The 12,345-nt window shown below is 62.2% G+C and overlaps 1 protein-coding gene across 3 annotated transcripts; it reads right to left on the bottom strand.

Annotated features, from left to right (window-relative positions):
- Positions 1-699: 699 nt before the first annotated feature.
- Positions 700-11,814, bottom strand: FBXW9 (F-box and WD repeat domain containing 9). Of its 3 annotated transcripts, none has more exons than XM_075902426.1 (11): positions 11,702-11,814; positions 10,013-10,435; positions 8,799-8,938; positions 8,175-8,303; positions 7,273-7,385; positions 6,081-6,172; positions 3,832-3,980; positions 3,037-3,150; positions 2,320-2,409; positions 1,736-1,801; positions 700-1,346 (listed from the first exon to the last, which is right to left on the bottom strand). In XM_075902426.1, exons 1-11 carry the CDS (start codon positions 11,802-11,804, stop codon positions 1,272-1,274), a joined length of 1,494 nt encoding a protein of 497 aa, XP_075758541.1. In that variant the 5' UTR covers positions 11,805-11,814; the 3' UTR covers positions 700-1,271. The 3 variants fall into 3 exon arrangements, 1 of the variants encoding a protein (XP_075758541.1); XR_012896661.1 differs by lacking the exon at positions 700-1,346 and adding an exon at positions 4,996-5,194 and having other exon boundaries at positions 1,751-1,801; XR_012896662.1 differs by lacking the exons at positions 700-1,346; positions 1,736-1,801; positions 2,320-2,409; positions 3,037-3,150; positions 3,832-3,980 and adding exons at positions 3,987-4,539; positions 4,871-5,194.
- Between the last annotated feature and the right edge of the window lie 531 nt (positions 11,815-12,345).

Genomic DNA, 12,345 nt, shown 5'->3' with positions numbered 1-12,345 from the left:
AAACCATCCCTCAGGGACTGCAGGGAACTTCAGTGCTGGGCCAGGCTGGCAGCTGGCAAACCCTCATGGGAGAAGAGCACGAAGGGCAGAAGTGAAGCCTCAGTTACCCATTCTGTTCTCAACCCCCCCTCGGGTGGAAGGAGGATGCCCACGTCTGCACAGGGAGTCAGTGGCAGCCTGGAACAGTCGCTGCAGTGCCCCCGTGCCTCAGTTTCCCCACCCATATTTCCCAGGAGGGGTGCTGGGAAGCAGAGGGTTACTACAATGCGAGGGCAGACAGACATACAGCCCCGCACTGCAGGGACCCCAGTTAGCCACAGCAGCCGGTTCTGCTGGGGAAGGGGCCTGCCCCAGCCAGCTCGTTGTGCACAGGCAGGAAGGGCCTCAGGGATTGGGCCAGAACCCGAAACCTCACACTGTGTTTGTCCAAACGGCCCCGGGTGGCGCAGGGACCCTCTCACTGGCGTCAGTGAAACGCTCACGGCCCTGTTCACAGCCCAGCCCCACCCCCCAATAAAGCCTCCATAGCCCATTCCCCCAGTGCTTCACTCTGGCTCTTGCAATTCCTGTGGGGAGGCAGGGAGAGGAGAAAGCCGCCGTGTCTGGAGCTCCCAGGAGACCAGGATGGAATTTCCAACACGGCGTGCCTGTGACTGCACCGGGAAGGGGATAACGAACCCACCAAGCGCTCTACTCGGCTCCAGTCTGGCAGAATATTTTAATCAACAACATAAGCACGTGGGTCAAACTTAGTCCCGTTAGGTTACACAGCCAGTCGATCAGCCCCTGCCTCTGCCTTCCTCAGCCCTTAGCAGCAAGCGCCCCCCGACGGCGCCGTCCAGCGGACTGACCCCTCACTCCCAGCCCCACCTGCACTGTGACCCCAGAGGCCTTTGGAACAGGTCCCGAAGGAGCAGCCAGGGCCCATGCACCGTGGCAGGTAGATCAGTAGCAAAGGCTGCCTGGGAATCAGGCCAGGGTTCAGCCAGCTAAGAAGCCCAGAGCAGGAGGGGAAGAACGTGAGCCAGAGAGCTAAGGCAGTGCACCTGGCGGGGGAAGGCTGGCCGGGCTCCCACCCCTCTGGGAACAGCAAGGCCAGGGTGAGCTCAGGCAGCGAAACTTCGACCTCGCGGCTCCTCGGGCCTCTTCCAAAGAACAAGGAACAAATGACCGACGAACGGGCGCCGGAACTCTGGCCCCCCGGCCGGCAGTCGGGCGCCGGGCGCAGCACCTCCCCCGGCAACACACGGCTCCGCAGATCCAGGCCTCCATCAGGCGTTGAGCCTCCAGATTTCCAAGGACAGGCCCCCGGAAGCAGCTACCACAATGTTGCCTTCCGCGCTGATCTGGGGGGAAGGGGGAGAGGGGGTGTGAACAGGCACCGGGGACTGAGGCCACGTCAATCCAGGATCCCGGGGCGCCGGCTCCAGGGTTCCTGCTACGTACACCCTGCCCCCGCTCCGAGTTTAGCCACAAGGTGTCCTAGTGCTCAGCATGGCTGCGGGGCCCTCCCGTGTGTGCAAGGAGAAGGGAGCGCTCCCCCGGGCGGAGCTGAGTGGCCGTGGGCCCAGGCCACAGGAAGGAAGCCAGGACGGGACGTGTCAGCCAGGTGTGGCTTGGGGAGAGTGCAGGGACGGGGATTCCCCCCGGCTAGAGCACAGCACGCAAGGTGGCTGGGCGCTCAATGCCCAGACACTCTTGTCCTCCCCGATTCCGAGGCCCGGGGCTGCCTTACCCCGTTCAGCACGTTGTTGTGTGTCCGTGTGCAGACAGTGCGAGGCGGGTCCGTGGGAACGTGTATCTGGAAAGAGACGACTTGTGGGGAGGTTGCACAGAGCTTAGTGAGTCTCAGAGGAGCCTCTCCGTGTGCTGTTTTGGGGGGGGCACTGGTACTTTGGTGTCAGCACTAGGGGGTTTGCATTGGTGCAGCTACCCCAGGACAAGGGCCGGCTACCAAGGGCCCAAGACACCTTCAGAGCCCTGCAGGAAGCAGGTATCACCCCTTCCCGTGTCCCCTGGAAGCTGAGCCCTGGGACAGCTGCCCAGGTGACACCCAGCTGGTGAGCAGAGCGCCCACAGCTGGCAGCCTGTGGCTTTTTGGGTGGTGCACATCGGCATGTGCCTCTGCATTTGTAACATTTATTCTGCACACAGATGGAAAAACGAGAGGGGCCACTGCCCCTACCCCCTGGTGGGGAAACTGAGGCACAGAGCAGGGATGTAACTTGTAGCCAGCGTCCCAAGGCTGGGGTTAGGACTCAGGCATTCCTGGCTCCCATGAGTGGTGGAGAAGGGCCGCTAGGCAAGCCTGGATCTTACCCGCAGGCTCTTGTCGGTGGAGGTCGTGTACAGCGTGCCCAGGGAGTGCCAGACCCCAGTGATCTGGGACCGGTGACCCACGTTGAAGTACTGTGGGGAGGAAGGAGACCATGAGCCCCCTGCAAGCCCCATCAGGGGTGAAAGCCATGGCCTGCCTGTTCCAAACCCACATGGATCCCAGCATCTCTCTGTTCCTAACCCGTCTCCTCCATGCCAGGGACTCTCCGCATCCCAACCTCAACCCTCCAGGTCCCTCTCCAAAGTGGTTCTGAGGGTGGCAGCTCGTACCTCACCAGGTATTCATGTGGACACATCGCCACAGTGTCTGAGCTGTCACGATCCCCCTCCCCCCCGTGAGGTACTACCATGCTAACAGGGAACCGAGACAAATGGGGGCTAAAGGCACAAAAAGTCTGGCCAGGTCAGCTCCTTCCCACTGTGCCATCAGCTGCCATCTCAGCGGAGGGGAGGGAGGGGGGTCAAGGAGCATTGAGACCCCTTCCCCTGCCCTCCAGGACATGGGGACCCGAGACCCAGCCAGCACGGGGCTAATGGAAGACAGGCATTAAGTGAAACTGACAAGGAAGCTGACATCAGCTGAGTTCAGAGGCCCAAGTCACAAGCAGTCAACTAGCAGCATCCAGCAGGAGCCAGATTTCACCCCAGGATGAAAGGGGGACAAACAGGCCCGGTCCCCTGAAGCCCTAGCTCACGTACTCGGCTGTGCTGGAAGCTGCCGCCTCTGTTTTTAAAGACGTAGAGCAGTCCCTGGTTGTCCCCGGCCCACAGCTGCGTCCCTTGGTAGGACATGGAGAGCAGGTAGGATTCCAGCTGGAAGCAGAAAGGAGCAGAGAGAGGGTGGCACGGACGGGTCAATGCGGGTGGGGAAGGGGAAATCTCACAACACCCTGTTTCTCGGGACCCTGTGGGGAACCGATGTTTATAGACAGGTGGAGTACGTGGAGTGGAACAGGAGAAAGAGGCTCAGGTTTCAGGGGGACTTAGATTGAGGACGGACCCGGAAGCGCCCGAGGTTCCACATGGGCACAGCAGCCCTTCAGCATGTTTTAATAGTTTCTTATCGTGCTGCACCCCTCATTGCTGGCGAAGGAGCTGAATTCTGGCTCGTCTGGCGGGAGGAGCTAAAAGCACGTCAGTCCTTAAGCACTGCAAACCTTCCTCTATGAAGGAGGCCTCTTACCCCCCACAGTACAGCTAGGGAAACTGACCTGCCAGAAGTCAACCAGCACATCACAGGCAGACCCAGGAGTCCTGACCCACACAATTACTAGACCCCACTCCTCTCCCAGGGCTAGAACCCAGGAATCCTGACTCCCTGCACCCCACACCCTCCTTCAGAAGTAGCCAGCGTCAGGGACGCTCTCCTGATTACATATTTCTAAAAAGAGCCTCAGCTAGAGCGCGTCTAAAACTCCCATCTCCCTCCTCTCCGTGGTGATCCCAGGCAAGCCCCACTGCCCTTGGCAGCCAGGAGGGAAACCAGGCCCCCACCTGCAGCCTCTGGAGGACACTGTTGGTCCGTCGATCGAAGACGACCAGCGTCCGGTCCTCGCTGCCGGAGATGATGAAGCGCTCGTCGGCCACGAGGGACAGGACGGCGCTGGAGTGGAGCTTGCGACTCTTCAGCGGGGCCTGGGGGGCTGCCGGGAAGGGAACAGCGTCAGGGACAGAGCTCTGCCGGGTGACGGAGGGGATCCTAGCCAGGAAGTGCCTGCACGAGGCCCTGGGTACCCATCCCTCATGAGTGGGAAACAAAGCAAGAATGGTCTAGTCTGCACCCCCGCCCACCAGCCATGGGCCAGATCTTCCTGCCCCCCGAGTCGTGGGCAGATCCCCCCCATGAGCCACACCTTGCGGTCAGAGAAGCAGACTGGGACACCCTGTGCCCCACTCCTTTTAGAAGCAAACTAAGGACGCCTTGTGGGGCACAGCGTGTCCCAGTCTGCTTCGTGACGGGTATCATGGTCTGCGGTGCCTTCCGGGCTTAGCAACCTGTGCCCGGCAACACTGGATGCAAAGTTACAAGACTCCACTGAGGCACGTTCCCGCCACCCGCAGGGCAGCCACAAACCGGAGACAAAAGGCCTCAGCCCGGAGCCAGCGAGGTCAAAAGGAACCATCAGCGCAAGTGGCCGCTCTGCTGGACTCAAGGGGTATGTCTAGACGACATGGCTCCCTCGACGGAGCCATGTAGATGAGCTTACTAGACACAGGGAAATGATTTAAATAATCGCCGCTTCATTTACATCAAAATGGCCGCCTCGCTGTGCCGATCAGCTGCTTGGCGGCGCAGCGGGGCAGTCTGGACGCTCTGCGGTCGACAAGGGAAGCCTTTGTTGACCGCTCCGATAAACCTTATTTCACGAGGCATAACGGGGGGGGGGGGGGGTCAACAAAGGCTTCCATTGTCAACCACGGAGCGTCCAGACTGCCCCGCTGCGCCGCCAAACGCTGATCGGCACAGTGGGGCGGCCATTTTGATGTAAATGAAGCGGCGATTATTTAAATCATTTCCCTGTGTCTAGTAAACTTATCTAGACATACCCAAGGTGGGGCCACAAAAAATCATCTACGGATGACCAAGAAGCAGGCTTTGTTCCTGGCCACCCAGACTGACTGTCTGTCTCCTGGACCTTGGCTGCGGGGGATTCTCACCCAAGCACTACAGGGGAGGGCACACGCCCCCGAACGGCCTCAGGCATCCACGATGAACTGGCGGCAAGAGCGACTTCCGAAATCACTTCGCGGGGGGTCAGCTGAGTTTTGCCTTTTCTCTCTCTGATGCCTCCTGTGACCTCCTGGGGCTTAACACGCTCGTTTGCTTTGCCGGTTTCTCCAACCCAGGCTGTTTGCACTGCAGGGTTTGGGGAGACTGGTCAGGGCAGCAGGATCTGCCCAGCTCGCTTCCCAGCAATGGAACGACGGACCGTCCACGAGCGCGTGTTGTTCGGGGGCCTGGACTGCACCAGAGGCACGTTTTTGCGGGAAGCCTGGGCCTGGGCGTGGCTGGTGTTGCCCTGCAGTGTGGCTCAGGCGTGGCCGCAAGGCGCTCAGACAGGACAGCTGGGAGTCTCTCTCACGCAGCAGGCTGGGTGGGCAGACCTGGGGCGGTCACACCCATGGAGAAGCCATGGAAAGGCTCCCCTGGGTGGAGAAGGGAGGGGACCCCGCTGCCCATCGGGGCAGGTTACACCTGGGGTACAGTCCCACAGAGCTTCACCTCCAGCCAGTGGATTTTCCCTCCCGCAGGCTGAGGGGAGGGGTTGCCCCAAACCAGGGGAGCAGCGTTCCTGCGAGCGGGCTGAACTGGCCCAATCCTGTGGAGCAACAAGCTCCAGCAGCATCGGCTCCACTCTCCACGAACCCCTCACTAATGGGACTGTCCTGCAAATTCACCCTCCTCCCCCTCCTGCTCGCGAGATCCCTGGGACCCGGATTCCCGATACAGGCTACAAACTGACCTGCTGGCCTGGGCTCCCCCAGCCTCGCCGTTCGCGGGGCCATGCGGGAGGAGGCTCACATGCAGCAGGCCCTTTGCACAGCCCTGGTCGCTTTCACCAGGCGGCTCAGAAGCATCCGCCCATTTTACAAGGGGGAAGGCTGAGGCGCAGAGCGAGCAAGCGGGAGGGCGGAGAACAGACCCTCCAGGCCGAGGGGCTGGGAAAGGAGCAGCTGAAAGTGCTGGGATGGGCCCAACCAACAGCTGGCACCTTGATCCTAGAGCCCCCCCGGGCACAAACCTCGTGGGTCATACACTGTCACCTTCTTGTCGTAGGTCCCAGTGACCAGGATGTCGGGCAGGTAGGAGAGACACAGCACGGCAGCTTTCCCCCTGGGGGTGGGGAGGGGAGACAGCCAAGGGACAGCAAACGTGAGCCTTCGGGACCAGCCTCGTCACCCTCCCAGGGCTGGACTGGTCAAGCCCTTTGGTCCCTCTGGGCGGGTGGTGAGACCCCCCCTCGCCTCCGCTCCTGCTCCCTAAGGTACTGGTCAGATCCGCATTTCTGTAACGTCACAGCACCTGCCAACCTGCTCCCCCCACGGCCGCAACGTCACAACACCTGCCAACCTGACCCCCCGCCCCCACCCTCACCCCCATTCTCCCCCCCCCGGCCGCAACTCACAGCACCTGCCAACCTGACCCCCCAATCCCCCCCCGGCCGCAACTCACAGCACCTGCCAACCTGCTCCCCCGCCCTCGCCCTCACTCCCATCCCCCCACGGCCACATCACAGCACCTGCCAACCTGCTCCCCCGCCCTCGCCCTCACTCCCATCCCCCCACAGCCACATCACAGCACCTGGCTCTCTTTAATGCTCACGTTCTCACTACCTCCCTCGGGCAAGGCAGTGCACTCACCCGCACTGTATGGGGAGGGAAAGGGGAGCCAGATTTTGTAGGCAGGAGGTACCTACTGCCCCTGGATGTCACTGGGAGTTAGGCTCCGGGATCTGACTGAGTGACTGGTCCAAGGTCCCACTGCTGAGTCCTGCTCTCCTGCATGCTGGCCCAGCGCTCTAACCACTGCGCCGCCCCCCCTCCGGCCCAGCAGCAGTCTCCGCTGAGCAGCCTGACCCTCGGACGCCCCACCGCCCCCTCGCGACTCAGCCCATGAAGCGGCCTGGGCCAGTCTGCCTGGCGGGGACGGCAGAGAGCACGGCCGAGTTGCAGTCAGCCACGCAAAGGGACGGCTTCCTGCCCAGCAGCCCCAGCCCCACGGGAAGGTTCACCCCTCTTCCCTGGCCCGGGCCACCCCCACTTCCTTACCCTGGTCTGGACTCTGCCCAGCAGCGTCTCCTCTCGACCGGGCACGGCCACCCCAACCCCAGAGCCCTCTGGGGGCCAAGCCCTCCAAGGTCTCCCTCTCGCGGAGGGAAAGGCAGGGAGGCAACTCGGAGCCAGGCCAGGGTCGCTTCCTGAGCCTCACGGTACCTGATCTCCCCAAACTGCTGCCCGTTGGCCTCTAGGTCCCACAACTTCACCGTGCTGTCCCAGGAGCCGGAACACACCTTGTGCTCTCTAGAAGCCAGCGACCACACCCAGCCCTGTGCAGGGCAAGGGAGAAGAAAGGGTTAAAGTCGCGGGACTGCCCTCCCTGCCCTGCCCTGCCCTGCAGGCCACAGCCCCTCTGCAGCACAGTTATCCCCATTGTGCACACAGGGAAACTGAGGCACGGGGGGGGGGATGAAAGAGGCCGAGGCCCTGGCCCGCCCTGCCTGTGTCAGTCACTAGACATGTTATCTCAGCGTGGGAAACAGAACCCAGGCCCATCTCTAGAGGGGTGCAGGGTCCAGGGCAACTCCACCCCAGACCCCACCTCTGCTCCACTCCCACCCCACCCCTGCCCTGAGTGATGTGACCCACAGGACCCTGCTGCCAGCGCCAGGACCCCCGATAATCCCCCAAACCTCCTTGGGCTCTGTGGGGCCCCCCAAAACGCAAGGCCCGGAGCGGCTGCCCCAAACTGCCCCATGGACGGGTCGGCTCTGGCAGGACCCCGGTGTGGGGGAGGGAGCCAGCTGACAATACCACCCGACAGAAGGCATGAGGGGCATGAGCTGGGGACTTCCCCCCCGGGGGGTCTCAGCAGGACTGACGTCCCCAGAACAAAGCCCCCACGATGTGCCTATTGGCTTTGATGGCAACGGCCAGGGCTGGGGGGCCACTAGGAGCCCCACAGGGCTGGGATGAGACGAGCAGCAGGGGGCGCTCACTCGCCTTCCAGCTCCTTAGGAGTATCCGCGCTGGGGACAGAGGCCGCCAGCTCACAGGAAGCCCGGCAAGTAGCCCCCCCGTCCCCCCCGCCCCAGGAAGGGTGACGTTGAGGCCCCCACCTTGTGTGTCCCGTTGCGCTCCGTGCCCAGCGCTTTCACCAGCACCTTGTCCGGGGACTGGCCCAGCTGCCGCAGGTCCCACAGGTTGACGTTGCGATCCCGGGAGCCCGAGACGCAGAGAGCCCCGCCCTGCAAGGCAAGGAGACGGGCCTCTGAAATGGGAGCAACGGGTCAGTCGCTGGTGCGTGAGCAGAGGGGACAGGATGCACAGAGAAGCAGGCGGTGCGAGGAGTGGGGCGGGGACGAGCGTCAGGACTCCTGGGGTTTCTTCCTGGCTCTGCCAACAGTTCGCTACACGAGCTCGGGCAGGTCACTTCCTGGGTCCGTGCCTCAGTTTCCCCGTGCCAGCGATGTGAGCCGCTCAGAGGTCACGTGAAAGCCTTGTCTGCCCTGCCCCTACAGAACTCCTGGACCCAGAGACCAACGTGGGGCCCCGCCCCACCTAACAGGGCTCAGCAGATAAAACCACCACAAGCCACCAGACTCGGGCAGAGTCAGCCGCTCCTGACCCCCCAGAGCCCGGATGCTGCTCCCCCTCGCTGGGCCTCACCCCCTTCCAGCCCAGGGCCGGGGATGGAGCCTGGATTCCCAGACACTGCGGCAAAGGCGGAAAGCGGCACTCACCTGGAGGAGCAGAACGGAGTCAATGGAGGCGAAGTGGCCGTCGGCGAGGGAGAAGTACTCGGTTCTCTCGCCGTCACAGGCCCAGTGCCGGAGATGCTCCTCCACCTCCATGCAGGCAGCTGGCCAGTCAAAGTCCTCCTCTGCGCAGCAAGGGAGACAGCGCAAGGATCAGGGTCTGGGGGGGGTCCCGCTCTGGGCGGGGAGGGAATCTGAGGCTTCCAACCTGCTGGGAGCTTTGATCCCACCGCCTGGTGCACTAGGTCGAGTTGAGGCTGTGGAAGCGTTTTCTTCAGCCTTCCCGGACTACAGGGCCCCTCTCAGGAGTCTGCCTTGGCCTGGGTACCCCGTTCCACCTCACCCAAACACTACTTGCCTACGCAGCCAGGCACAGAGACAGAGAAGTGGCACAGCCAAGTTATCACTGACAACCCGCCAATGGCCTCGGTTCTACCACAGTATAAAATAAAACCACCACTGCACTGACAGATCAGTGAACACGCTGGTCAGTTTCTACGGACCCTGCTAGCGGCTTTTGTCTCACTTGTGGTACGAGTAGGCAAATCTCTAGAAGAGCTGATGGGCCCCTGGAAGACTCTGGTAAGCCCAGGGGTGCACACACCCTGGTTAGGAACCACTGCTGTAGGGTCCGGAAACCCTTCTCTTCTAAAGGACGGAGAAATGCCGCCCTTACAGGTCCCAGGGCAACCCTTTTAAATGGGTGGCAGCAAAGCTAACGCACAGCACTGCTGCCTCAAACCACCCTGCCCCCCTCTCCAAGGAAGGGCAGGAGAGCTACTGCCTTTACAGAGGTGAAGTCAAGACAAAGCAGGGAGGGAACTTGGCCACGATCACGCAGCGAAGTCAGCGAAGAGAACTGAGATGTCCTGATTCCTCATGCCCCTACCTCCACCCTCTCTAACCACTAGACCGACCCACCCCCTTCCGGAGGTGGGGATGGAACCCAGGAGCCCTGACTCGCTGTCCTCCTGCTCTAACATTAGACCCAACTCTCCTCAAGAGCTGGGGGTAGGGACCTGGAGTCAGCATTACCCTCTGCACAGCTCTAACCAGCAGCACCTCAGCAGCAGCAAACGCTCAAGGCAGTAAAGCTCTCTGAGGCCAGGAAATAGGCCTGAACCCAGGAGTCCTGGCCACCAGCCCTCGTCTCTCCTCCAAGCCCCACTTCCAATGAAGAAAGCCCAATGGAGATCTACCTTCCACCACCGGGTAACACCCACTGATCCTCTTCTGAAGGCGAATCCTCCAGGTCACTTGGTCCTGCACAATATCCCTGAGGGTCCGACAGACCAGGGGCAAGACCTCGAGAACAAACCTGGCTTCCAGATAAGAGCAGATCTCCAGGATCAGCTCCAGAGGGAGGGCTAACAGCCCAGAGGTCACGTCCTCGCCTGCCGGAGACTTCTTCAGCTCCAGGAAAGACCTCTGCTCCGGGGCCCGGGGCTCCACAGAGAGCGACCCCGGAGGGGAGCACTGGGCTTTGGGGCTGGGCTGCACAGAGCTGAGAACACGGTTGATGTATTCCTGAGCCTGCGTGTCTGGGTCAACCTTGTTCTCTGCGTCAGAGTCATTGTCGGAGCCTGGGGGGTCCTCGGAGGAGCTCGGGGCCGGATCCATGGCTGCAGAAGCAGGAGGGAGAGGGAGAGAGAAGAGTGCGGCATAGGAACCAGTACAGCATGTAGCCCGCCAGACCACTGGTCATTGAAGCCTGGCATTCAGCAGCAAGGGACAGGTCCAGCCCCATCCAGCACTGCATGCGATCAGCCCAGCAAGGGAGGACAAGGCCATTGGAGAGTCACAGGCCATTCAGTGTCACCCAGCGACCCCACTGCGAGCCCTGTGCAACAAAGTGGGGATTTCATTCCCCTCGTTATGCTGCACGTGAGTTCTACCGGCCTGTAGGAACCTCACATGGGTGTACCTCAGTTTCCCTGGGCACTGCCCCCATACCTAGGTGGAGGGCGCGACCAGGTGACACCTTTTGCAGGGGAAGTAGGACAAAGGCTGGAGGAAGGGCTGGGACAGGGCTGCTGAGTGAGAGTTTCTCCCTGCTGGCTTGAGGACTGGGAGGAGCCCCCCCTCCCCAAGATGGATTGTCCTGAATGCTTCCAGTTACTGTGCTGACCGGTCTGGTCTACACTGTGTCCCTGTCGACAATAAACCTTCCGTGCTACCTGAGAGTCACATCCGACTGCAATGGGGGGCAGGGCCCAGTGACTGCCCACGTCTCAACCACACGGTGCTGGCCTAACGCAGCTTCCAGAAAGACCCAGGCAGGCCAGGAAGAGAAGAGGGAACCCGCCCTTCCTTTCGGATGCTGTTTAATCAGCCGCCCTCTCAAAAATTAGCGTCTCCTTTCTGCTCTGAACGTGCCGGGCTTGGTGCCTGTTCTGCGGGTCTCTACTGGCATCCCCCTAGGCCGGCCCCTGCATCCACCTGCTGCCCCAAAGCCTCGCAAATCCCCTCCCCCTGCGCTGCAGCGTTTCCCGGGGGAGGGGGGGAGACGGGCTCAGTCTCGCCCAGAGCCTGCGAAGAGGCGAGAGGGGCGGCGGGGGGGGGGGGCAGTGGCGCGCGGGACAAAAGGGGATTTTTCTGTCACGTTTGCAGGGGGCCTCGCGGGGGGGGGGCCTGGCAGATCCCAGGTCACGTGACCGTCCGCAGGGGCGGGGCGGAGCCAGGAACCCCCCGGGCGGGGAGCCGGAGCTTGGGGCTGACAAGGGCCCGCGGCCCCCCCCCCCACAGACGAGCCGGCTCCCGGGCGGGGCCCCGCGGCCGCGTAGGGCGGAGACCCCCCCCCCAGGCACCGGGTCAGAGTTTAACCCCCCGCGCCGAGCGGGGGGGGGCGGGGCCCGGCCCAGGGGTGTCACGTCGCGGCCCCCGCTTACCCCGGGCAGCAGCCGGCAGAGCCCCGCTCCCTCCCGCGCTCCACTTCCGGCTTCTAGACACTTTCCGGCGCGCGGAAATGACGTCACCGCGCGGTGCCGACATCCGATCTCCGGGGGGGAAGGTTGCAGGCCCCGAGTCATGACGTCACTGTATTGTGACATCAGCAGTGGCTGGCCCAATTGTGACGTCATCGCACCAGTGTTCTGTCCAGCCTTCCAGGGGGCAGCAGACCCGAGCCAGGCCCAGAGTTGCTGCCCCCCCCCTTGGCTAAGGAAGCCTGGGGCTCCCCCCCCCCAGTGCCCTAAGCCAGCTGTCTCACGGCATGTGCCACAGCAGGGTGCACACAGGACATCCCCCCCCACACTAACCCCAGAGGGGCACACTTAAGCATAACCCTCTGCTAATAATCCGCCCCCACCCTCACTTTTTGAGCCTGTGCGCACCAAGGCAGCGCTACAGCCTACACTTCGAAGTAGGCAAGAGGAGGCCTTAGACGTCAGAGTAGGGTCCAGGGGACTCAGGCAGGGGGATGGTCAGATTACAACTGCACAAAGTGGGAGGGAGGGAGCACGGTGCTCAAGGCAGGGGGAGGTGAGTATGTTTACATCAGACATCTGGTTAAGAAAAAACACGGAGTCTAGAG

The sequence above is a fragment of the Pelodiscus sinensis genome, chromosome 19, assembly GCF_049634645.1.
Source record: "Pelodiscus sinensis isolate JC-2024 chromosome 19, ASM4963464v1, whole genome shotgun sequence".
Taxonomy (NCBI): Eukaryota; Metazoa; Chordata; order Testudines; family Trionychidae; genus Pelodiscus; species Pelodiscus sinensis.
The sequence above is the reverse complement of the archived record's forward strand: the minus strand, read 5'-3'. Positions and strand labels throughout refer to the sequence as shown.